Source organism: Eleutherodactylus coqui, chromosome 7, assembly GCF_035609145.1.
Source record: "Eleutherodactylus coqui strain aEleCoq1 chromosome 7, aEleCoq1.hap1, whole genome shotgun sequence".
Taxonomy (NCBI): domain Eukaryota; kingdom Metazoa; phylum Chordata; class Amphibia; order Anura; family Eleutherodactylidae; genus Eleutherodactylus; species Eleutherodactylus coqui.
The window spans coordinates 176,073,176-176,100,735 of NC_089843.1; the positions used below are offsets into that span (position 1 = coordinate 176,073,176).

Genomic DNA, 27,560 nt, shown 5'->3' on the forward strand with positions numbered 1-27,560 from the left:
AAGCTGTAGTTTTTATTGCTGTAATTTTGGGGCACATATGTTATTTTAATTACTTTTTGGCCGTAGTCACACGGGCGTTTTTTGCCGCGATTTGCGGATCGGATGAAGGATGCGCATCCGCAAATCGCGTGACCGGGGCCAAAAAATCACCCGAAAAAACTGCTCCTAGCCGCGTTTCAATAGAAACGGGCCGGAGCAGTGCAGCGCTGTCCAGCCCATTGAATTCAATGGAGCCGGCAATACAGCCAGCTCCATTGAAAGCAATGCGCTGCGGACGATCTCACGATCAATTTTCGGGAAGGGCTTAAATATATAAGCCCTTCCCTGCAATTCATCCAGAAATGTGTAAAAATAAAAAAAAAATATATACTCACCTGGTCCCGGCAGATGGAGTTCAGCCGCGGCCGGCGGCAGTTCTCCTGAACTGCTCTCTGTAGTATTCAGCAGCCAGGGATTTAAAATCCCCGCCTGCTGAATGAACTGCCTCTGATTGGTCACAGCCTGACCAATCAGAGGCAGCTCTCACTCACACCCATTCATGAATTCATGAATGGGTGAGTGAGTGCTGCTTCTGATTGGTCCCTGCACTGAGCCAATCAGGGGCAGCTCTCAGCTATCATTCATGAATTCATGAATGTGTGTGAGTGAGAGCTGCCTCTGATTGGTCAGGCTGTGACCAATCAGAGGCAGCTCATTCAGCAGGCGGGGATTTTAAATCCCCGGCTGCTGAATACTACAGAGAGCAGTTCAGGAGAACTGTCGCCGGCCACGGCTGAACTCCGTCTGCCGGGACCAGGTGGGTATATATATATTTTTTGTTTTTACACATTTCTGGATGAATTGCAGGGAAGGGCTTATATTTTTAAGCCCTTCCCGAAAATTCATCCCGCGCTCGCCGGAAGCCCATTGCTTTCAATGGAGCCGGCTGTATTGCCGGCTCGATTGAATTCCATGGGCAAACATCATTCTTCTCTGCCACAGCTGTTACAGCTGTGGCAGAGAAGAATGATTTGTCTACTATATGTTCTCAATGGGGTCGGCGCTGCTGCCGCCGGCCCCATTGAGCGCATATAAAGAAGAGAACAGGAATCGCAGATCGCAGATAGGTGCAATCTGCGATTTCTATTCTATAATTTATCTGATGAGCGCATAAAAAGCGCTCATGTGTCCGATACCATTGCAAAGCAATGGTTTTATAAAATCACCGGACGCATGTGCATGCGCAAATTGTGCGAAAAAACACCCTTAGGGTGCGTTCAGACGAGCGTATTTTGGTGCGTACTTAGGTGCGCACATACGTCCGCACCTAGGTATGAGTAAAAGCACGCGTGAACACAGCTGCGTGCTTGTTGTCAATGGAGCCACGGCTGCTGCCGGCGGCTCCATTGAAAACAATGCTCTGCCGGTCCCCTGCATTCTTTTCCAGGGAAGGGCTTTACATATAAACCCTTCCCTGAAAAAGAAACATTTTAGTGCAAAACAAAAAAAGAATTAAAAAAAACATACCTGTCCGCCGCTGCTGTGACCCCCGCGGGCATGAAGAACACATCTGCCGCATGCGGCAGATGTATCCTTCACGCCCGCTAGTTAAAAGAATTCCCTGCTGCTACATCTGCCACATCTGTGGCAGATGCAGCAAAAGGAATTCTTCAATTCTCAACCGCAGCTGTCACACATGACAGCTGCGGTAGAGAATCCTGCTGCCAGCACTCCGTCAATGGCTTTTCAGGGAAGGGCTTCATGCATGTCCTATGTTTTGCAGGTACGTGCGTTTGCATGCCTCTAAAACACCGACATGTGAACAAACCATAGGGAACCAATGGTTCTAATAGGCACGCATTTTTGTGCGCACAATTGTACGCACATAAACATGCTTGTCTGAATCCACCCTAAGGTCTTATAGTTTTACTATATCAGCATTACCTATTGTAGTACTGGACTACATGGAGCTATCAATGTCTAAACAAAATTTACGTAGTTACAAAATAAAACTTTTAATTCTATTTCTTTTTCTTGACTATGTAAATTATAATACAGATCACCAGAAAACGAACACGTTCCTACTATGCAGTACTACTGAACAAGCATTGTAGTCACTACTTAGCAGTGCAATATACTTAGAGGCGCTGTATATCTTCCTACAGTACTATACATTTTTTTATTTCCATTCCTTATGTGGCAGCATTAGATATTGTAGATTCAAGATTAGTTTGTGAAGTATGCAAATATAAGAAATATTTTGTATTTAATGTGTTGGGAATCTTTTTATCTTTCTAAAAATGTTTTTCTGGTACTAAACTACTAATAATCTATTCTCAAGATAGGTCATCAGTAGCAAATTGGCAAGGGTCAGGGCTCAGTCACACGGGCGTTTTTACGCACGTATATATATGCACGTAAAAACGTTCATACTGCGTTTGTCAAAAAACCCGCACCTACAAAAGATAGAACATATGGGTGACAATGGACATGGTCACGCGTTTTTATTATGCGCATATGTACCCGCGTAAAAACGCCCTTGTGACTGAGCCCTTCGACACCTTTCTACTGATCAGATGATGTGGAGGAGTTTCTATATATTAGAAGCAGCACAATACCATCTACTGTACAGTGACCTGGAATGTTAACCCCTTGAGTGGCGGGTTTCCTACCATGGGGGACTGTGCTGTGAAGAAATTTTCATTTTGGCCGCGGGACAACCCCTTTGACCCCTTGAGTGGCGGGTTTCCTACCACCCTGTCGTGCCCACAAGGGCAGGTTTTTAAAAATGGTCTAATCATTGAATTTCAACTAATTTTGCAGTTGCGTCTCAAGAGCCATAACTTTTTCATTTTTCCATTGACATGGCCATATAAGGGCTTGTTTTTTGCGGGACAAGTTGTGATTTTTTAAACAGGGGGGAGGAAAAAAAGAAATGGGGAAAAAAGGGGCCATGTCATTAAGGGGTTAAATAATGCATTAACTTCCTTCTCTGGGTCATTACGACGCTCACGGATACCACATGTGTGATTTTATTTTTGATTTTTTTACCAAGTAAAGGGAGACAAGTGTTTTTATAGTTTTTTAAATAATTTTTGTATTTTTTTTTTTTGTCCCTTTAGGGGACTTCCACTGGGACCCATCAGGACCCCCTGATCACATTCCGGGGGTCCAATGGTGACAGCCCTTTACATGCTGCAGTGACAGCCCTTTACATGCTGCAGTCACATAGACTGCAGCATGTAAAGGGTTAACACAGCAGAGATCGGAGGTTTTCTCTGATCTCTGCTGTAAGAGCAGGTACCTAGCTGTCCTCTCACAGCCAAGCACCAAGCTCTCCCTGCCACAGAGACCATCGGCTTGCTTCTGACAAGCCGATGGTCTCTATGGCAACCTGTAAACAAAGCAGGAGATTGCCGGCATATCGGCAATATCTTCTGCTGGTTTTTCAAAGCCCTTGCTTTGTTCTCTGTGGGTCTGTGCAGGCACACTGTCACAGCTTGTGGCATTGTGTTCTGCAGCTCCCATAGTGATACATAGCCCGGAAATCTTCCGGGCAATATCGCTATGGGCAGTGGAGCTCGTTCTGGAAAATTGGAAAATTTCCGGGCGTGCCACTCAAGGGGTTAATGCAGCTCTCTTTCATTGAAATGACTGCGAGATAGCTGCAGTTCCGTTCCAAGCCACTGCACGGTGGATAGTGTTATGCTGCTTTAGGCATGTGGTGGCTACTTCCCATCAGCTGATTAGTGAGGTTCTCGGGGGTCAACTCCTCACCTATCTGCTGTTAATAACCTGTCCTACGAATGGGTCATCAATAGTTTACTACCGGAAAACATCTTTGAGTATTTTTTCTATATTTGAAATAGCCATTTGTAATCTGTGTATAAAATGGGTTGACGTTTTACATTTGGTAAGCAGTTTTTGGTGACATTAATATTGTTTGCTGTTTTATAAAAAGTGAATTTTCCTTTATCGAACATCCCATGTGTCTTACTTACATATCTAAAGTGAGATGCTTGAACACAAAATCTGCTTCTAACTTTGTCTTTTAATTAGGGAAAGTACCAAGGTATATCCTTTTAAAACACTGAACCTCCCCAAACCTCACCCCTGCCAAAAAAAGGTTCTTAGGATATTTTTCAAGACAATTTTTCAGCTATTTTACATAGTAAACCTTGTCAAGACTATAAATAGATGAATTTTGCTAAATTGTTCTTGAATGTCATTAAAATTAATGTTCGTTGAGTGTAATCAAGACTTTGATGGTGAGATTTACTTCAAATATTAGTTTTGGTAGACTATAAAAGCCGCTTGCAATGCCAAAGGGAAACTATGATGAGCCATCAATGCTGCAAAGTCCTTTGAATGTCTAATAATTACTGTAGACCTTTGTTATTGACCCATTTCATTCCTACCTATCACTGTCATTTTCTTACGAAAACTTGGCAGCTTTGATATTAATGATTAATATTTTTTGCAATGTTAAATGATGCAAACGAAAGTCATTTTCCTGTTTGGAAGCAATATCATACTCATCAAATAAAACTTTTCTCCACATTAGAGCTCTTTAAAACCGAATTAGAATTTAATGGTACTTAGAAATGCAAGTGATTGGCATCACACGGAACATACATGTTTAAGAATCTCAATAACTAGACTGATAAATCATGACAACCATAATGGTATTCTTGCTATACTTTTTTTGCCACATTGGTTTTCAGTTTCTGTAGCTTAATATCAGTAACAATAGATTTACTTGTGTGAGTGCAGGTGCAGTGCCAGTGCTTAATATATAACTCCACATTCAGCTACAATTTGCAAATTTCACTGTAATTTTAGCTCTGTAAAATAATTTTAAAAATAACTTTTTGGGGACAAATAAAACAGCACATGGTACGGCGCAAAATACAAATTTGTACAGCTTAACCCTTTCCAATCCACTGTCTGATGTCTTAAGACATTATGATTTAAGGCTGTACAGCTCCGATGTTGGAAGACATCAGTCGTGGTTCTCTTACTGTATATTGCCAGCCTCTCTGCTGTCGAAGCCTATCCAACTTTTCACCTCATGCAGTACTGGCTTTAGCCAGCAGATAGTGCCATTGTATAACGGCACAAAAAGAGTAAGCCCCCTAGGAAAACCAGGATACAAATTGGATTGGAAAGGGTTAACGCTTGCACAGAAAATGAGATCCTAACTTGATTTCAGGTCCTTAAAGTATCCTAAAAATATCTAAAAATAAGTCAACTAATCTAGTGAAAAAATTAAATACATATATTCACTGTATATTCTATTTTGCACTGGCCTATGTACAAAAAAGGAGTAAAAAAGCTGGAATACTGGATCAAAATGAGATAGAATATAGCTGAGTTTGTTATTTATCAGGATGCTTAGCTTTTACAATTTCCATTTTTATACTGCTCTGTCTCTAGAGGAATAAAATGTAGCATGTAAATATTTTGACACTTAGAGACTTATCTATCTACTGTTCTATTAAAACACTGAAGGAGGGTATGAAAATATGGTAGCTTTTCTATATTTTATGCAAAAATGTGGGAGAAATTACCATAGTTGTTGTCGTAAAAGATGATGAATTTCTGCCAGGCATATTCTGTGACGACTCTTAAGATAACATCATTCAGATAGACTGGGGGGCGGACAGACAACGTATAATCATCAATCCTCTTGCTCCTGTTGAGCCCACAACTACTTCTTGGCGTCCTCGCTGTGGATCGTTGCATGAAAAGATGAGGAATATGCATAGCATCTGCCAGAGCTTGCAAAGACCCCGCTGATGCACATCCAATAGAGCTGACAAGGGCCAATATGCCTTGATTCATGAGGTCACAAGCTGAAAGAAATAAAATTATATTTGAGATGACATTGACACATATTTACAATGTTATAAGCACTGAAAATGGCTGACACAAATATTGAAAATATAGTAATGTACAGAGTTTACGAATATTGATAAATATTCTGCACATGAACAACTTCCGTTTGGTGTTTATACTTTACTGGTTTTCATGGTTTGCAGTTTATATTGTCTAAATGGATATCTTTACTAATAGAAAAACACATTTTACAAACTTAAAAACAAAATTTTAGCATAGAGTAACTTAAACATAGCTTATACTGTAGCTAACAAACTTTCCTGTAGATGCCAGCTGATATGGCATGCCTGCAATACCCATCGGGGCCACTGAGGAGTTGTTGTTCTCTGTGCAGCAACTGTTGAAGAATGGTTTCATGCAGAGAACATGTGATTTCCTCGCACTATGCTTTGACCACTCCAATCTGTAAGTTATGGCATATCCTAGCAACTTGACAATTTATAATTGTGAGAAAATTCATCTAAAGGTCATGGCAAGAAATCATATTTTTTTGTGAAAAGAAGTAAATCTTTATGTTTGCACAGTGCAACTATAGTATCCTTTCAAGACTATAAAGCAGAACTTTAACCAAAGTAAATATTCAGTATACTTGATATTATATGTACAATATTATAGTAGATCTATTTATTCCAATAATATTTAATTGTATCATGTAAGAAAGATATTCTCCAGACTGAAAACTCCCTGCATATGACAATGTTGCCTTGGAAACTAGATTTCTAAGTATTCATCTTTCGTATTTCAGATACTACAGCATGTGAAGTTAGCCTTAGACTTTATCAAAACATAAAGATTCTGTAGATGTGGTCCCCATAAATAGGGTCCCTGGGTAAGGGACACAGGCAGAAACTTAAGTGGTGGGCCTGTGGGAACTAGTGGTTTGTGCTGTCCTCTGTGGCTAGGCACCATGGCATTGACTCCTAAGCTAGTGAGGAATGCATGGGCCAATCTCTTTCTAAGGGCTTCAGCAGCACACCCTGACCATCACTACCCCGAGTTCCGACCTCCAACCTTTATCAGATGTGGAAAGCCCATTTGCATGGCAAGCATTAGTGTGGACAGAGGCATCCAGCAGGACGAAGTAACTGGGCTCAGCACTATGCTCATGAACTTTTAATAAATGAGATAGCTCAAAATGTCTTTTGGAACGGAAAGTCTCTTAAAACAAAATGGTTTTGCATACTTAATATGGAGACAGGAAGTCTTTTTAAAACCAGGAAAAAAATCACTTTAAATTGCTACATCTATCAAAGCTGCATCATTATGCACCAGGCTGGTGGAATGCGGGTGGAGAAATGTGGGCAACAAGGATGGAGTCTATGCAGTAACCTGTTTCAAAGTTGGGCTCATTTTCTGGCAATGGAGTTGCCATTCATGTTAAGGATTCAACAAATACTCTTCAGTGTCTTTGCAGCAACTGTAAAGGAGACTAGTGCAGGCTATTCTCTGTCACTCTCTGCTCTCTTAGACTGATGCCATAGATGTACACATGTACCCGTTTATACGGAGCGCTGCACTAATCAAAATAAAGCAGTATATCAACAGTATATACAAAAAAAAAATGTAAATCCTGACCACCAAGGGTCAGACTTCAATCACAGATTAACACATTATATATACATACCATCACTAACATTCATAATAATAATAACTAGAAACAAAATGGGCACGTTACTTCTCGATCACCCTCTTACAATCACTTATGGCTGCCCACTATGATCCTGAACAACGATCTGCTCTGTGCTTATCTGAATGGCTACAGTGTAACAGTATAATACTACAATTCTGGCTTGCCATGGTTTCCTCTTGCAGAATGGCCAAGTGCCAGACTCGCAGTAAACAGCTGATAGTTATGGCAGCTGTTCCTACATGAAAGCTGTTGACTATATTGAGATGGCCACTCCACTCCAGCATAAACATTCATATATATCAGAGTGCCATGGACTGTCTTCTATTTGAGACAACACCTTTAATATATTCATGTCATGCCTGTTTACCTGATACAATGTCCTAATTGTTAAAATTACAACCTTGAGTTCATATGCCACAGGGAACACAATAACATGCAGTTTTGCCTGGGATGCCACCAGCACAGAAACTTGTGCAAATATTGATTGAACGTCAGTGTCACCACCAGTAACTTCAACAACGTAAAAGAGAGCATTAACCTATTTATTATATATCTAATGAAAGCACATATATGCTGGAAAAAGGAATTCAAAATTTACAATTCCATCATGACCAAAACGTTTCCACTATAATGTAATTATCGCCACATAAGTCACAATTAAAATTCCAAAAACCCTCCCAAAAAGGAACTTTACTGTAGATTTAGAATTTATGACTCATGGAAGAGTATTTGGCAATAACTCTGTCACCTTAAGTTCATTCTTAACCCCCTTGTGACATAACTAATGTCATCCTCCAGTGATCATATATATATATATATATATATATATATATATATATATATATATATATATATATATATATGTCAGTATAGTGGTATGAAACCTTCTTTTTGTGATATGAGTTCTAGATTTTATAGGAACCCATTTTGGCTACATATAATGTATGGAATAACTTTTATGAATCTTTTACAGGGGTGGGGTCAGTGAAAAAAAAGCTATGTTGCCATTATTTTTTGTAATTTTTCTTTAAGGCGTTCAGCAAGTGGTATATATATGTTAACTATATTCTATGGGTGATTATGACTATGACATTATATAGGTTTTATTATGTTTTACTACTTTTTGACACAATATAAAAAAGTTTGTTACTTAGATTGATACACAGATAATGGAATCTTGGTGCAAAGGTCATTTTGCAGAAGCAACAGAAAGTTCAGCCATTTTGGCTGTCAGTTTTGAATTAGACAAGTAATTATAAAACAGTCACTTTGCTATTGATTGAGCATGCCAATTATGATCCAAGTTATATATATTTATTCAATTCTGGTATGTTGTATGAGCATCAGGGTTTAAACGCATTGCCGTTGTTTTGTATGCAAAACATGATGAATCAAAACCATTGATTTCAATGGTTTTGTTTTGACTAGCAGGATTCCCATGCGTTACTACTATGCACCAGAGAAGATAGGACTTGCCCTATCTTTCTCACATATAGTTTTTCTACATGCAAGAAAAGATAGGGCAGGACCTACCTTCCAGCTTTTTTTTTTACCTATGTGCAATGGCGTGAAATTTGTAGGGTAAGGGCGCCTACCCACTGGCGATTTTTTTTCCTTTGCATTTTGCGTTTTTTCTGAAGAGCAATTAGTATAGAATGTGTTCTTGTCCATTTGCGTTTTTTTTCTCGGTCTGCTGCAATTTTTCACATAGGAACTGTCAGTTGCATATGTGTCCTTATTAGAGATGAGCGAGCATACTCGTCCGAGCTTGATACTCGTTCGAGTATTAGGGTGTTCGAGATGCTCGTTACTCGTAACCCCCAACTGTCACCTTATACGCCGGCAATACAGTGGAGCAAAGAATAAAAATCATTACTCACTTCTCCTGGCGTTCTGCGCCGCTGCTGAAGGCTGTCGCTCCCTCCTGGTTCCCGGCAGAGCATTGCTTTCTCTACGAAGGACTTTAAATCCCCGCCTCCAGAAACACATGTGCCTTCAGCCAATCACAGCCAATGACAATGATGTCATTGAATGGCTGTGATTGGTTGAAGGCATGTGTGTTTCTGGAGGCGGGGATTTCAACCACTGCGTCCAGAAAGCAATGCTCTGCCTGGGACCAGAAGGGAGCGACAGCCTGCAGGAGCACCGCAGAACGCCAGGAGAAGTGAGTAATGATTTTTATTCTTTGCTCCACTGTATTGCCGGCGTATAAGGTGACAGTTGGGGGGTCGTCTTATACGCCCCGTCGCCTTATACGCCGGTATATATTTTTATCGTAACACATTTCTGGATGAATTGCAGGGAAGGTCTTATATATTTAAGCCCTTCCCGACAATTCATCCCGCGATCGCCGGCAGCCCATTCCTTTCAGTGGAACCTGCTGTATTGCCGGCTCCATTGAATTCAATGGGCAAACATCGTTCTTCTCTGCCACAGCTGTTACTGCTGTGGCAGAGAACGATCTTTATGCTGACAGTGGGGGGGGGGGCCCACTCTTGCCGCTATTGTGGCTTAATAGTGGGACCTGGGAACTTGAGATGCAGCCCAACATGTAGCCCCTCGCCTGCCCTTACCGTTGCTGTGTCGTTCCCATCACTTTCTTGAATTGCCCAGATTTTCACAAATGAAAACCTTAGCGAGCATCGGCGATATACAAAAATGCTCGGGTCGCCCATTGACTTCAATGGGGTTCGTTACTCGAAACGAACCCTCGAGCATCGCGAAAAGTTTGTCCCGAGTAACGAGCACCCGAGCATTTTGGTGCTCGCTCATCTCTAGTCCTTATTTTTCTCTTAATGCACCCATGAATGTCAATGGAAATTAACGGAAAACGCGCAAAAAAACGTGAAAAATGCGCAAAAAACGCTGTGAAAAACGCGCAGAAAATGCGCCAAAAACGCTGCGTTTTTCACGCACGAAAATCGGCAACGCCAGTGGGTAGGCGCCCTTAAAAAAAGAATTTTGACTGCTCCATGCGCTAATATGTTCCGTTGAGTTGAGTGTATTTGTGTATTTGCCTGTCTGTTTTAGTCTTAACTGAACTTCTTGACCTTGTCTGTGCTTATACGTAAACGGAGTTGATACTTCATGGTTGGATGGGTAAAATAGATGTGCTTTTGTCATGTTTTTCACGGCCGCAAATATAATTAAACGAAACCATTGATTTCAATGGTTTAATTTTGACTAGCGGGATTCTCATGCGCTAATACTATGTGTGAGAAAAGATAGAACTTGCCATATCTTTCTCACACATAGTTTTTATATATGACAGAAAAGATAGGGAAGAACCTATCTCCCTTCTTTTATATTGTTGTCCATTCACAATAGTGTGAAATTTGAATGGTACAAAAGAAAAAAGAATTTTGACTGATACATGTACTAATATGCTCCCTAGAGGCGAATGTATTTGAGCATGCGCCCCTCTGTTTTAGCCCTTAAAAGAACTTATTGACATTGTCTGTGCTTATAAATTGAGTTGCTACTATATGGTTGGATGGGTAAACAGGTGCAAATGTACCGAAAGTGTAGCTATTGAGACTATGTATGATTCAATGATACCCGTTATATAGTAATGACGGCTAGATCTGTTGTACAAGTTTTGCTTCATTTCCATCAATATACAGATTCCACTTTAGATACATGTCCCCAATGTGTACAGTACCGAAAAATATAATTATGTATTTTTCTCCATAAAATCCTGTATGCAACCATTGTAATTCTTGGAAGGCAGCTTAACTGCTTTATCTTCTCTCTAAATACCAACATGGGACCTAAACATGGTTTGGATTATTCAAATATAACATTTAAAATGACCTAGTAACATTTCTGAAACCCTGAGACAAGTAATGTACTTCACCTCATTGCTCATGTTATGCAGTGCTTCAGCAGAAAATATTGTATTTCTTTTACAAAAGAAATATATTCATCTCCTGGATTAAAATGCTGATAGTTTAAGCTTGATAATGCAGAACGGTGAACAAGAAGCCGGTTATCTTGCTGAAAAGGCCACAATTTAAATAGCGTGAAACTGCGTGCACTTTTTTTCAGTTGATTTTGCATTAACAAATTCATTTTGGCTAGGCACCTTTCATTGAAGTTAGATCTGTTGTCTCTATGCATCAATGATTTCAGATATTTTGCTTCAATATTTGCTAAATGCATGCCAGGCCGCGGTTTGATGAATATAAAAAGGAATTGCTAACCATTAGAATACTGTATATCTAAATCTCAGAGCAAAGTGTGCATTTCTTCAGTCCCTGAAAGCAATTTCCCTTTCCTTTTCTGCTGAAATAATTTAACATGTATGAGAAGATCTAAATAGCGGCAGCAATTTGTGCCCTTTAAATAACTGTTGCCTTGTACATATTTTAATGATATATTGGAGAAATAGCTGACATCTTGTAAGGTAAAATAGATATTTTTTATGGTAACTAATTTGACAACCATCAAACTTTAAGTTTTAGATCTGAAAACATTCAGGAAGATGTACATATAGTTTCCATTGTTGGTGTGTATACACGAGTAAGCAGAAATAGGGTCTAAGCACCATTGAGTTTTGTTTAGGATTCAAAGAGCAATGAGCGTGTCGGTCAGCGTTCATTCATTTTGCTAACACAGGCAAATTATCTGCAGTATAAGGAAATAACAGCATCCAACTGGTTGAATACTTATTATGCAGTCTTTATTCATCCAGCAAAAAAAAATTTGATGCACAACATTTTTCAAAAATACCCTGTGGGAGTTGAAACGATGTCTATCATTTTTGATGCAGGATAAAACCATTTAATAACTACACATTTAGATGGGCCCTGCTACTTTCTATATATTCTGGTAATCAAGTGCCCAAGAGGACATCATTTGTGCTAGATTTCTAGAGAATTTTTCTTACTAATTAGCCCACAATGCACAAGAATTAAGTTGCAAATTGCACCACAAAATTGAGTATATGGTGCTTTCATGTATTTTTGACATCTGTTCTGCTTATTTTAAAAATTCCTAAATATTTTGAGAGAAATAGGCATGAAAAAGTCAAATTCTAAAATGCACCGAATTAATTAAAGGCATTTATTATTTTTATCATGCACATAAAATGCTTTTTGTATATGCTAGCCATGAACCGGCATATGAAAAAGTATATAACATGCCTAGGGAGTTATGCCAACAATACTTACACCATATGGGTACTATTGTACCTTGACGCCACCGTAAGCTAGGGGTTTGACAGGGCTTGCATGGAGCAACGCCCCTGTGATGCCCCTAGCTCGACATAATACAGCAGTCTTCACATTTAGTAACACCCCCAGCTTTTGATTGGCTTGGGCGTGTTTAGTCCCCCAAGTGCTGTTTTGACATGGCAGGGAGGACAACAGCAAGACTAGGAGCGGCGGAGCAGAACAGAACACTAAGTGAGCGGGGCAACAGCTGTCATCGGCTGTCAGCTGGTGGCTGGGACAGAACAGAGAGTCGGCACATGGGGTGCAAAAAAAGTGGCCGCACAGACCAGTGAGGGAGCGGAGGCACAGTGTAACCTGATTGTCCAGGGTAGCACATTCCAGAAAGCTGGAGCAGCTCAGGAAACATTTTGGAGATGAGAGAGTGATGTTCGGACTATGGTAGAACCTACTATAAGGTCATTGGCAGAAAGGAAAACAGGGAGAGGGTTGTAGACAGAGATGAGGGAGGAGATATAGAAGATCTGGGTAAATTGAAAAAAGGAGAGGACCTAGGATTGATGGATCCTGAATGTAAGGGGAAAAGAAGAAATAGAGTAAATGCTAACCAGTACCTCACTATATTCACAGTCCATCATCTACGTGTACTGTGTTGTATTGTACAAATTGTTTTTCTAATTACCTTCTCTAATGCATTCTAAACTAATATTCATTTTTGATCATATAAAGCTCAAAACGTATTGCAGTAGGACTCCAGGAAATTAAAATATTGTCACATATTGTATGGATTTTTTAATGAATTTTCCTAATTTCTACATTTTTTTTTTGCGTTAGGAAAACTTCAGCTTTATGACAAATGTAAAATAAAGATGATCATTAAATAAATCCAACTGATACAGTAAAATAAATACAACTAAGAGCAGTTCTGAACAAGTGCAGCGCTGAAAGGAAATTAGAGAGTAAGCTCTCTGAAATCTTTTGCCACTTATTGTTTTGATTGGACACAGTCCTCCATAACCTGTTACTGGAACATTCTAAAAAGGGATGATATACATGTAAGTTATGATCTTTTAAAGGGGCACTAACTTTTCAGACAATTTATGCTCATCTAATAGTCTGTGTGTGTATTTCAATAAATAGTTTAATTAAAAAATGTTAATTTTACTACTGATAATCAAGACTAAAGTGGCTACCACTAGGGTTCTCTCTCTCTCTCTCTGCAATCCACTGCCTGTTGTCAGGTATTCCGCTCCTGTAGTACCTGGGACGTTTTCTGCACTCACAGGCTAACAGATATGCAGACACTGTGTAAACAATCTTCTAATCTGCTGCTGTTGCAGCACATATTTATGCCCATTATTTGGGGTTTACTAATTATTTGGCCAGAATGTATATGAATGCCCAACTCTTACAATCATTCTGGTATAGCTGAGAGAAGGCATTCTTGTGCTGCCTCCCTGCTGATTGGACCAGAGACAGTGCAACGCACAATGGGAAGTGAGGGAAATAAACTACAGGACAGTAAACTACTGATAGAACACTAGGCTTTGGACATGACCCCTGTCTGAAAGTAGATTACAAATAGAGATGAGCGAGCATACTCGTCCGAGCTTGATGCTCGTTCGAGTATTAGGGTGCTCGAGATGCTCGTTACTCGAGACGAGCACCACGCGGTACTCGTCTCGATTAAACGAGCACTGACCATTGAATTCAATGGAGCCGGCAATACAGCCGGCTTCATTGAAAGCAATGGGCTGCCGGCGAGCGCACAACGAATTTTCGGGAAGGGCTTAAAAATATAAGCCCTTCCCTGAAATTCATCCAGAAATGTGTAAAAACAAAAAAAAATATATATACTCACCCGGTCCCGGCAGACGGAGTTCAGCCGCGGCCGGCAGCAGTTCTCCTGAACTGCTCTGAGTTGTATTCAGCAGCCGGGGATTTAAAATCCCCACCTGCTGAATGAGCTGCCTCTGATTGGTCACAGCCTCACCAATCAGAGGCAGCTCTCACTCACACCCATTCATGAATTCATGAATGGGTGAGTGAGTGCTGCCTCTGATTGGCTCAGCGCAGGGACCAATCAGGGGCAGCTCTCAGCTGTCATTCAGTGAATTCATGAATGGGTGTGAGTGAGAGCTGTCTCCAAATGGTAGGCTATGACCAATCAGAGGCAGCTCATTCAGCAGGCGGGGATTTTAAATCCCCGGCTGCTGAATACTACTCAGAGCAGTTCCGGAGAACTGCCGCCGGCCGCGGCTGAACTCTGTCTGCCGGGACCGGGTGTTTATATATATATTTTTTGCTTGTACACATTTCTGGATGAATTTCAGAGAAGGGGTTATATTTTTAAGCCCTTCCCGAAAATTCATCCCGTGCTCGCAGGCAGCCCATTACTTTCAATGGAGCCGGCTGTATTGCCGCCTCCATTGAATTCAATGGGCTAACATCGTTCTTCTCTGCCACAGCTGTTACAGCTGTGGCAGAGGAGAACGATCGTTATGCTGACAGTGTGTGGGGGGGGTCTCACTCTTGCCACTATTGTGGCTTAATAGTGAGACCTCGGAGCCCGAAATGCAGCCCTACATGTTGCTCCTCGCCTGCCGTATCCATTTCTGTGTTTTTTACATGACTTTGGTGATTTGCTAAGATTTTCACAAATGAAAACCTTAGCGGAGCACCAGTCATATACAAAAATGCTCGAGTCGCCCATTGACTTCAATGGGGTTCATTACTCGAAACGAACTCTCGAGCATCACTGAAAGTTCGACTCGAGTAACGAGCACCCGAGCATTTTGGTGCTCGCTCATCTCTAATTACAAACAGCAGAGCAGCAGAAAAATGGGGAAGACCACCTGAAAATCAGAACTTAAAATCATGAAACACTGCAAACAATGATAAATGAATGGACAAGGAGAACCAATGAGATTTTAGAAAACATGTTGAAAACTCAGTTACCTTTTAACATTGCAGTCCCTTTACAGCACAATTATTGTACTGTGTATGTAAACATTATACTTAATTATTAAATGCATTACATTTGAGCTGAAGCACCAAGCAATCCTTGGAAAATAGTCAAAGAGTTAAAACGATGATAGTGTTACACTACTGGTCACTAGTAAGCATACAATAAAGAGAGAATAAAATTAGGGTAGAAAGGTATAACTACTAAATAAGCAGGATGACCTGTTGCATAACTGCAACAGAAGGCCATTTGTCACTGCCAGAGCAGAAAGAGTGTAATCAGCTATAGAAGTCCTGATCAAATTTTACAAAATGTATTAAAATAATTATTCTTTTAGGCCGCCTGCAGACGAGCGGGTCGGATCCGGCAGCGAGAATTCTCACCGCGGGACCCGACCCGAGAGCCTGCAGGGACGACCGCGTACTCACCCGCGCCTGGCGGCCCCGGCTCTTTCATGTGCCGGCTGCCGCGCAGCCGGCGCATGTGCAGACCGGAGCCGGCGGCCGGGTGAGTGCATGCCCCGCACAAAAATAGGACATGCCGCGGTTTGTTTGCCGCGCGAGATTTCGCGCGGCCAGACCGCGGCCGTCTGCATAGGAGTGCGTATTGTAATGCACTCCTATGCAAACTTTCAGTGGCGGAAATCCCGCGGGAAATCCCGCGGCGGGATTTCCGCCCGTGTGCAGGCGGCCTTAAGTAGGCATGAAAAATAGCAATATACGCATATTTTGTAGAACTTATCTGTATGATGGTTTAATTCACTTGAACAATTTTTTCCATATAGTTCTCAAGCACTGTTTTTTTGTCATTTGTCATAATGTACTTGACTCTTCCAAAGAAAACCTTTTCCCTGTACAGTACTTTTCATAATATATTCCACACCAAATGTACAATTATGACAAGGATAAGAGAAATAGTTACAGTATAATACACCCACTTGAAGAAAATTGCATGTTTTAATGAATCAACTAAAGTAAACCCTGGTGTTCAAAAGCAACATAAAATGCAGACTAGGCAAAATGAGTATTTATAAGAAACAATTTAACTATGGGGTGGTTACCAACTGCACGCGGTCAACTGTGGAAAGCTGTGGGCAGCAACACATATACCTGAGAGCAGCCATTCAAGAGAAAAATGGTATTACATGGCCCCATATAGTAAAATCTTGTCTCATCAAGTCATTCAGAGTAGGAGCCGCTCCTTGTAGTAGCATTTTACCCTGGCTTATACACAGTAGTACAGTGCTGAAGACCTTTTCTCTTTGATGTCTACCACCACCCTGTCCCTAACTTAAATCTTGAACGTAAATGCCTACTTTTACACAATGTAAGGGTACGTTCACAGGAGCGTGTTTTGGTGCGTACTTAGGTGCATACATACGTCCGCACCTAGATATGAGCAAAAACACGCGTGAACACAGCTGCGTGCTTGTTGTCAATGGAGCCGCGGCTGCTGCCAGCGTGCTTGTTGTCAATGGAGCCGCAGCTGCTGCCAGCGGCTCCATTGAAAACAATGCTCTGCCGGTCCCCTGCATTCTTTTCCAGGGAAGGGCTTTACATATAAGCCCTTCCCTGAAAAAGAAACATTTTAGTGCAAAACAAAAAAAGAATTAAAAAAAACGTACCTCTCCGCCGCTTCTGTGACCCCCGCGGGCATGAAGAACACATCTGCCGCATGCAGCAGATGTATCCTTCACCCCCGCTAGTTAAAAGAATTCCCTGCTGCTACATCTGCCACATCTATGGCAGATGCAGCTAAAGGAATTCTTCAATTCTCAACCGCAGCTGTCACACATGACAGCTGCGGTAGAGAATCCTGCTGCCGGCATCCCGTCAATGGCTTTTCAGGGAAGGGCTTCATAAGCCCTTCCCTGAAAAGCCATTTAAAATAGTGCAAAATATAAAAAAAAATAATTCTAACCTCCCTTCAGCTGCCGGGGCTCAGCCGCGACTTCTAGCGCTGTCCCAGGCTCTGTAGTTCTGAGCTATCAGCAGCCGGGGATTTAAAATCCCCACCTGCTCGTAGCTCTGATTGTGGTTGGCTGAATTGCTTCAGCCAATCACAATCAGAGCTACCAGCAGGAGGGGATTTTAAATCCCCAGCTGCTGATAGCTCAGCAGTGCTACAGAGCCGGTGACAGCGGCAGAAGTCCCCGCTGAGCCCTGGCAGCTGTTAGTGGCTTTGCAGGGAAGGGCTTCATAAGCCCTTCCCTGAAAAGCCTTTTAAAATAGTCTTTTAATAGCCTTTTAAAAAGCCTTTTAAAAAAGGTGCTCAGCCAATCACAGGCAGCTCTCACCTGTCATTCATTCAGGGAGAGCTGCCTGTGATTGGCTGAGCACCTCAGCCAATCACATTCAGCTCTTTCAGCAGGTGGGGATTTTAAATCCCAGGCTGCTGATAGATCAGCAGCTCAGCACCACAGTGGAGGGGACAGCAGGAGAAGACGCGGCTGTGCCCCGGCAGCTGAAGGGAGGTGAGTATCAATTTTTTTTGTTTTTTAAATCACTTTTAATTGATTTCCAGGGAAGGGCTTATATGTAAAGCCCTTCCCTGAAAAACAATTCAGGTGTGCCAGCAGACCGTTGTCTTCAACGGAGCCGCCGGCAGCAGCAGCGGCTCCATTGAAGAGAATGCCTGCATTTTTTTTTTTTTTTTACACTAAAATCTTTCTTTTTCAGGGAAGGGCTTATATGTAAAGTCCTTCCCTGAAAAGGAATGCAGGGAGCCAGCAGGTCATTGTTTTTAATGGAGCTGCCGGCAGCAGCCGCGGCTCCATTGAACACAATGCGTGCATTCCCTATGGTGCACGCATGCCCTATCTTTGCAGGCACGCACCTGTAAAACACGGACATGTGCACACACCATAGGGAATGCAGTGTTGTAAATACAAGCGTGCGTATGCACGCACCAAAACACGCTCGTGTGTACCCACCCTAAATCCACACATTTGTCCAAATAGTCAGAGTTAAATTATAAAACTGTTTGTCTGAAGAATAGAAGCTTCCTGCATACAACTTTATTGTTCACTTCAATGAAAACTATAAAACCTATATGCAGTAACCCCCCCTAGTGGTGGCTGTAGGTCAGCAGAATTTAATAGTTCAGCTCTGTAAGAGTAAGCAAAGTATTTCTCTCCAGGCTATTTGTGAATAATAAAAAACATAAAAAGTTTGGTTACATTTGTTACACAAATTATTTATGTAAAAAGAATATTACTTCCAAGAATATAGAAGGTTGATTGCACACATAACTTAGAAACATCATTTTTTTAAATGTAGAAGAAGTCGGATTTGTCTTTCTTCTCAAATAACCAATAAAACCTTAACACAATAAGCATTTTAGTTATGCAGAAAAAAAGAATCATCTCATGGAGATTGTTTTTAAGGGTCTTAGATCGACATAATGGTGTTTCTTTCTTCTACTTTTTCAAATACTAATGCTAAGGTCAGATTAAATTGTTGAAAAGATAAATGCTCCTGGCTGCCTATTTGATTGCTATAGGCTATTTGCACGTCTACTTGTCAAGAGTTTGGCCTTTGTAGTACATTTAAACGCATACTTCAGGTGTAAAAGAAACAGCAAGAGTGGACTTAAAATTAGGATATATCATACCCATGGGTCCTTATTAAGAGCAACCAAGACTTTCGTACGTGAACAGAGCCAGTTTTCTTGCATGCAAACCTCTTGCTTCTCCATCTAGTTTATGATGAATTTCATAAGTGCTGCCACCTGACTGGTTGGTTAGTATACTCCAATATAATGTAATAAAACAATATGTGACTTGTTTTTTAAGCACTGCAGAACTAAAGCTGCAGAGGACATAAAGTAAAAAAGCTACTTTTTATAGTAATTACAAACATAAAATAAGTATAGTAACATACAATATTATTATGTACAGACATATACTGTAAATGTGTCTGAATTGTATGCAACGAAATGAAGTTTTTTAGTTATCAGGTCATGTAGCTGTCTATATATAGATCAACAATATATCTACACTGCATTTTTAGCTTCACCTTAGAATTAGCTACATTGCACCTTGTCTCGATTATACTAATTGTCTCCAAAGCTGTCATTTTTTCAATTTCTTCATTGTTGTACAGAATGTAAAGCATAATGATTGAATGTATAATGACATAGATACAATGCAAGAGTATTTCATTTAATGTATACCTAGCCAGGCTAGCTTTAGGCCTCCTGCACACGACAAGGTCGGATCTGGCATGCAGGATCCCGCAGCAGGACCTGACCCTATGCCTGGTCAGTGACCCCGCTCCCCTGTCTGGATTCTTCTTTTTCTGTACTGCAGCAGCGCCGACCATCGCGCTGGCGTGCATGCGCAGTACAGATAAAGCAGTGCCATCGCTAGGTGATGACCAGATCCCACAACCCTTCTGTAGTGCTCACCGTGGAAGAGCCACAGGACGGACAGTTTCCATTGACTTCAATGGAAGCCGTCGGTGCAGAAAACCACACAAAAGGGAACATGCTGTGATTTTTCTGCCACAAGCGGAAATTTCTGCTTGTGTGCAGGAAGCTGCCCGTTTCCATAGGAGGCTATTGGTGGTATTTGCTGTGGAATCCAGGGGCAACTGCCGGCTCCTGATTCCTCAAATCAAATCTGCCCATGTGCAGGAGCCCTTAGAGGGTACTAAAGGATTCTTCATCGGGTCCAGATTTTAAAACATTAAAGAACCCCAAATACAATTGGGTCCAAAAAGATCCAGCAGAAAGCATCCCCATTTGGAGCTAACCTTTGAGCTAACCACTTACCTTTAACGTTTTTACAAATTCCTTATTAGACCTGATATATCCTCTGTGTATAATGACAACAGCATTTGTGGTACAATAGAAGAGGACATGTACAGGACATATTCTGTATAGTGGGAATGGTCCTCAGAATTATTATCTTTGCTTGACACCAGAGTGCTCGGTGTCCCCATTCTGGCACTAAGATATTTTATGCATCTCCATTTTCCATCACAACTAGAGATGAACTCAAGTCAGAAATGTTGACAACATACTTTAATGTTGATGTCATAAGGGTAGATTTATAATTTAGCATGAGTAGAATGGAAATACAGCAGATGTCAGTTGCAGTTGGAAAGTGACTACTACTCTCAAATCTGCATGCAGTCATCTCACAATCATATTAACGGTCCAAAGTGAAATTCAAGGGGTCTGAACAATCTACCTGGAATAGCAGATTATAGTTTTTCAACTTAATGCATGATTGTTTTGGACATTATGACATTAAGTTAGGAAACTAATGCATGAAATTAATATTGCATTCACTGGCTATTACAAAGGACATAATTTCACATTTTTAGGTTTCTAGTTAGAGCCTCTGTTTGTCTTATTTTTGTTGTTGAGGAAAAGTAATTATTTCAAAGAATATAAAGCTACAGTTGTAGCAATCATTAACATGACTGGCACATTTTAATAACTCAATTTACAGCATTGTAATATATTGTAGTCGAGTTATAGTAACATATTAAATGTCAAGTTAACATTTGCTAGATGCGTACATAGAGAAACAGTGTTGCATTTCTGCCTTGGGCAAACAATAGATGTCTTCTATTTCTATGACTATAACTGTATGGCAGAGATTTTCTTCTTACAAAGTATAAAACAAGCATATCAATAAAAAGAACACTGATAGGCTCATGGCACTGCCAAATAATATGCAGTCACCTCAATAGACTCACTAGGACCCAACTATGATAGCTCTTAATGTATCAACACAGTTTATTTTTCATCTTTAAAGCATGCGCGACTCTTCAGATGACGTTTTCAGAATAAGCTGTCAGGTGTGTACATGAGAAATAACACTATATCTGTCAGTATATGACTTCTATCTTGCATTTATCCCCAGTTTTCAATTCTGCAGGCTGTCTATCTAGTTTTCAGTTCTTTCTAAGCTGTTGGGAGAAGGCGAATTGCTATGATTATTTCTATTCATTGAACATAGAGAAAACAGCAGATTCTGCTCTCTAACGTTCTGCAGCACACACACAGAGATAACAGCATCAGGATACTGTACATGTCCTCAAAAGTGAAGATATGATTTTTAGTAGCTGAAACATAGTAAATTACCCACCAATAATTCAGCAGCCACATGTGTAGGAGTCTCTGCTTTTGTAACCCCTTCCTCATCCCTCCCATCTCCTCTCTGTAGAACTGATGGACAACATCAGTCATCAAACTCCTCCACTTCCTGTTCTCCATCTTTCTATCTCTGTTACTAGAGACAGGCATGACATGACAGCAGACAGTGAATAGAATAGGGAAACCCCTAGTGCCTAGCACATCAGAGGGATTTTTTTCAGCACAAAAACATGATTTTAGATAAGTAAAGCGAATTGCACTTTTGGTAGCTATCATACATTTATAGGAATTCATCACATGATTTTTAAAAGAAGATTTCTAGATGCAATCTTGTCTACATTAAAGATCACATTTAAACAACACAAATGCTACAAAAATATTTGGACCCATAGATGCTATTGTATTTAAATTATGAAAGTCCTGGTGGGATATGCATACATGTCTGGAATGGGGAACCTATTTTAGGGTGTAAGGGTGCGTTCACACGAGCGTGTTTTTGTGCGTACTTAGGTGCGCACATACGTCTGCACCTAGGTACGAGCAAAAACATGAACACAGCTGCGTGCTTGTTGTCAATGGAGCCACGGCTGCTGCCGGCAGCTCCATTAAAAACAATGCTCTGCTGGCCCTCTGCATTCTTTTTCAGTGCAAAACAAAAAAAAAATTTAAAAACTTACCTCTCCGCCACTGCCGTGACCCCCGCGGGCATGAAGAACACATCTGCCGCATGCGGCAGATGTTTCCTTCACCCCAGCTAGTTAAAAGAATTCCCTGCTGCTATATCAGCCACATCTGTGGCAGATGCAGCAAAGGGAATTCTTCAATTCTCAACCACAGCTGTCACACATGACAGCTGTGGTAGAGAATCCTGCTGCCGGCATCCCGTCAATGGCTTTTCAGGGAAGGGCTTCATAAGCCCTTCCCTGAAAAGCCATTTAAAAAAGTGTATTAAAAAAAAAAAAAAAATACTCACCTCCCTTCAGCTGCCGGGGCTCAGTCGCAACTTCTGGCGCTGTCCCCGGCTCTGTAGTTCTGAGCAATCAGCAGACGGCGATTTAAAATCCCCGCCTGCTGGTAGCTCTGATTGTGGTTGGCTAAAGTGCTTCAGCCAATCACAATCAGAGCTACCAGCAGGTGGGGATTTTAAATCCCCGGCTGCTGATAGCTCAGCAGCGCTACAGAGCTGGGGACAGTGGCAGAAGTCGCCGCTGAGCCCTGGCAGCTGTCAGTGGCTTTTCAAGGAAGGGCTTCATAAGCCCTTCCCTGAAAAGCCCTTTAAAATAGTGGAAAAAAAAATTATACTCACCTGCTGGGGCTCAGCCGCGGCTTCTGTAGCTGTTCCCGACTCTGTAGCTCTCAGCTATCAGCAGCCGGGGATTTAAAATCCCTGGCTGCTGATAGCTCAGCAGTGCTACAGAGTCGGGGACAGTGGCAGAAGTCGCCGCTGAGCCCCCGCAGCCATGAATGGCTTTTCAGGGAAGGGCTTCATAAGCCCTTCCCTGAAAAGCCAATTAAAAGTAGATGCAGCAGAGGAATTCTTTAATTCTCTACCGCAGCTGTCACACATGTCAGCTGCGGTAGAGGATTCTGCTGCCGGAAATTAATTTGAGGGAAGGGCTTTAAATATAAGCCCCTCCCTGAAAATCAAGTAAAAGTGGTTTAGAAAACAAAAAAAAAAGATACTCACCTCCCTTCAGCTGTCGGGGCACAGCCATGTCTTCTCCTGCTGTCCCCTGCACTGTGGTGTTGATCTATCAGCAGCTGCGGTAGAGAATTGAAGAATTCCTCTGCTGCATCTGCCACAGATGTGGCAGATGTAGCAGCAGGGAATTCTTTTAAATAGTGGGGATGAAGGAATCATCTGCCGCATGCGGCAGATGTGTTCTTCATCCCTGCGGGGGACACAGCAGCGGCCGACAGGTAAGTAATTTTCTTTTTTAACACAAAATTTGTTTTCAGGCAAGAGCCTCCAACCGGGCATGGTCGTGTGTGACAACGGCCGTAACCTGGTGGCGGCTCTGCAGCTCGGCAGCCTCACGCACGTGCCATGCCTGGCCCATGTCTTTAATTTGGTGGTTCAGCGCTTTCTGAAAAGCTACCCACACTTGTCATACCTGCTCGGAAAGGTGCGCCGGGTCAGCGCACATTTCCGCAACTCCAAGACGGATGCTGCCACCCTGCGCACCCTGCAACATCGGTTTAATCTGCCAGTGCACTGACTGCTGTGCGACGTGCCCACACGGTGGAACTCTACGCTCCACATGCTGGCCAGGCTCTATGAGCAGCGTAGAGCTATAGTGGAATACCAACTCCAACATGGGCGGCGTAGTGGGAGTCAGCCTCCTCAATTCTTTACAGAAGAGTGGGCCTGGTTGGCAGACATCTGCCAGGTCCTTGGAAACTTTGAGGAGTCTACCCAGATGGTGAGCGGGGATGCTGCAATCATTACCATCACCATTCCTCTGCTATGCCTCTTGAGAAGTTCCCTGCAAAGCATAAAGGCAGACGCTTTGCACTCGGAAACGGAGGCGTGGGAAGACAGTATGTCGTTGGATAGTCAGAGCACCCTCATGTCTATATCTCAGTGCGTTGAAGAGGAGGAGGAGGGGGAGGAGCATGAGGAGGAGGGGGAAGAGACAGCTTGGCCCACTGCTGAGGGTACCCATGCTGCTTGCCTGTCATCCTTTCAGCGTGTATGGCCGGAGGAGGAGGAGGAGGATCCTGAAAGTGATCTTCCTAGTGAGGACAGCCATGTGTTGCGTACAGGTACCCTGGCACACATGGCTGACTTCATGTTAGGATGCCTTTCTCGTGACCCTCGCGTTACACGCATTCTGGCCACTACGGATTACTGTGTGTACACACTGCTCGACCCACGGTATAAGGAGAACCTTTCCACTCTCATTCCCGAAGAGGAAAGGGGTTCAAGAATGATGCTATACCACAGGGCGCTGGTGGACAGCGCTAGTGGCAGAAGGCGCAGTTCCAAGGGCCAGGTAGCAGGGGAGGCGCAGAGATCAGGCAGCATGTACAGCGCAGGCAGGGGAACATTCTCCAAGGCCTTTGCCAGCTTTATGGCTCCCCAGCAAGACTGTGTCACCGCTCCCCAGTCAAGGCTGAGTTGGCGGGAGCACTGTAAAAGGATGGTGAGGGAGTACGTAGCCGATCGCACAACCGTCCTCGGTGACGCCTCTGCCCCCTACAACTACTGGGTGTCGAAGCTGGACACGTGGCCTGAACTCGCGCTGTATGCCCTGGAGGTGCTTGCTTGTCCTGCGGCTAGCGTCTTGTCAGAGAGGGTGTTTAGTGCGGCTGGGGGTATCATCACGGATAAGCGTACCCGCCTGTCAACCGACAGTGCCGACAGGCTTACACTCATCAAGATGAACAAAGCCTGGATTTCCCCAGACTTCTCTTCTTCACCAGCGGACAGCAGCGATACCTAAGTAATACGTAGGCTGCACCCGCGGATGGAAGCATTGTTCTCTATCACCATCAAAAACGTGGACCTTTTAGCTTCATCAATCTGTGTATAATATTCCTCCTCCTCCTCCTGCTCCTCCTCCTGAAACCTGACGTAATCACGCCGAACGGGCAATTCTTCTTAGGCCCACAAGGCTCACTCATATAATTTTTGTAAACAATTTTTATACGTTTCAATGCTCATTAAAGCGTTGAAACTTGCACCTGAACCAATTTTTATTTTAACTGGGCTGCCTCCAGGCCTAGTTACCAATTAAGCCACATTAACCAATTCACCAATTTTTTGGGGCCCTCGCCTACAGTGTAATCCAATAAATTTTTTGCCCACCTGCATCACAGCTGACGTTACATCAGCTGTGCTGGGGACTGCAATGGGATATATTTATGTACCGCCGGTGGGTTTCAGGGAGCCACCCATGCTGTCGGTCCACACGGAGTTGTAACTACATGTGTAAGCTTCTAAAGAAACCCAGTCTGACTGGGGCATGCAGTGTGGGCCGAAGCCCACCTGCATTTAACATGACATTACCTCAGCTGTGATGGGCAATGCAATGGGATATATTTATGTGCCGCCGGTCGCTTCCTGGCACCCACCCATGCTGTCGGTCCACAGGGACTTCACAATAGGGAGTTGTACCTGCCTGTGTCTATGAATTAAAAAGCCCGGTCAGGTTGGGGCATGCAGTGTGGGCCGAAGCCCACCTGCATTTAATCGGACGTTACCTCAGCTGTGATGGGCACTGCAATGGGATACATTAATGTACAGCCGGTGGGTTCCAGGGAGCCACCCATGCTGTGGGTGCACACGGAATTCCCATTGAGGAGTTGTACCTGCCTGTGACTATTTATAAAAAAACGCGGTCTGACTGGGGCATGCAGACACCTTGACAGAATGAATAGTGTGTGGCACATAGGTTCCCCATTGCTATGCCCACGTGTGCCGCTCCTGATGGTGGTGGCACAGGATTATATTTCTCATTGCTTCTGTACACCATTGTGGGCTATCGCCACGCCCCTTTTAAAGAGGGTCGCTGCCTAGCCGTGACAACCCTCTGCAGTGTGTGCCTGCGGTTCCTCCTCATGGCAGATGCACTTATAAATAGACATGAGGATGGCGTGGCATGAGTGCAGCTGAAGGCTGCGCAGGGACACTTTGGTGTGCGCTGTGGACACTGCGTCGTGCGCGCGGGGGGGGGGGCAGCATGTAACCCAGGAGAAGTGGCAGCGGAGTGTCATGCAGGCAGTGATTGTGCTTTGTTGGAGGTAGTGTGGTGCTTAGCTAAGGTATGCATTGCTAATGAGGACTTTTCAGAAGTAAAAGTTGCCGCTATTGTGGCTTAATAGTGGGACCTGGGAACTTGAGATGCAGCCCAACATGTAGCCCCTCGCCTGCCCTATCCGTTGCTGTGTCGTTCCCATCACTTTCTTGAATTGCCCCGATTTTCACAAATGGAAACCTTAGCGAGCATCGGCGATATACAAAAATGCTCTGGTCGCTCACTGACTTCAATGGGGTTCGTTACTCGAAATGAACCCTCGAGCATCGCGATAATTTCGTCCCAAGTAACGAGCACCCGAGCATTTTGGTGCTCGCTCATCTCTAGTTAGCACAGAAAACTCCTTCAACTGTTGGGATCTGCCTTGTCCTGTGTTAATCCCAACTGTTGCAGACGTTTATAGTATTACAGCATTGTCGCCAGTGGTTGTGATGTCTAAGGCCCTTACCGTACTATTATGTAAAGGTATGAAAAGCAGAGTGTGAACCTCTATTTCTGTTTCACAGTATAAGAGAACTGATTCCTCAGTTGTAAAATATCAGGACAAATCCAATTTTTGAAACTGTAACCTGATTAAAAACCCCAACAAGTTTCTATATGTCACATCATAATACGCAAGTATTTGCATGCTATCTATATGCATGAGTAGCAGAACCGAATTTGCAATTTTATGGATGACTTAAACTAATTCAGTAGGTTTACCTGCAGTTCTTTGGAAAACCAGTGATAGTTCTTGATATTATCATGATACATCATGCTAAATATTATATAGTACAGTTACATTTCTGAATTCAGCTCAGCTTTACCTACATACTCTACACAAATGTATCCTAATGTCATTTGTGAGTTCATAATATGAATACAACTGCTTTTCTTCATCAGTCTAGTACCTGTCTCACTGCAAATATCGACAGAAGTCTCTTCCACTTGTTACATGTTTTATTTCAGTCGTTTGTAAAAATAAATATACTGCTAGCTGTTAATAGAAGAGTAAAAATTCTCATTTCAGTCATGACTCTTCTTGAGAAGCATGTACACAATTAATGAGC

The 27,560-nt window shown here is 42.5% G+C and overlaps 1 protein-coding gene across 1 annotated transcript in view; it reads right to left on the minus strand.

Annotated features, from left to right (window-relative positions):
- The window catches only part of GRID2 (glutamate ionotropic receptor delta type subunit 2), a 1,221,843-nt gene that overhangs the window by 681,899 nt on the left and 512,384 nt on the right, over positions 1 to 27,560 (minus strand). The window contains exon 3 of the mRNA XM_066574896.1: positions 5,550 to 5,834. Coding sequence (XP_066430993.1) covers positions 5,550 to 5,834 — 285 coding nt within the window. The remainder of the gene's footprint in view (positions 1 to 5,549; positions 5,835 to 27,560) is intronic.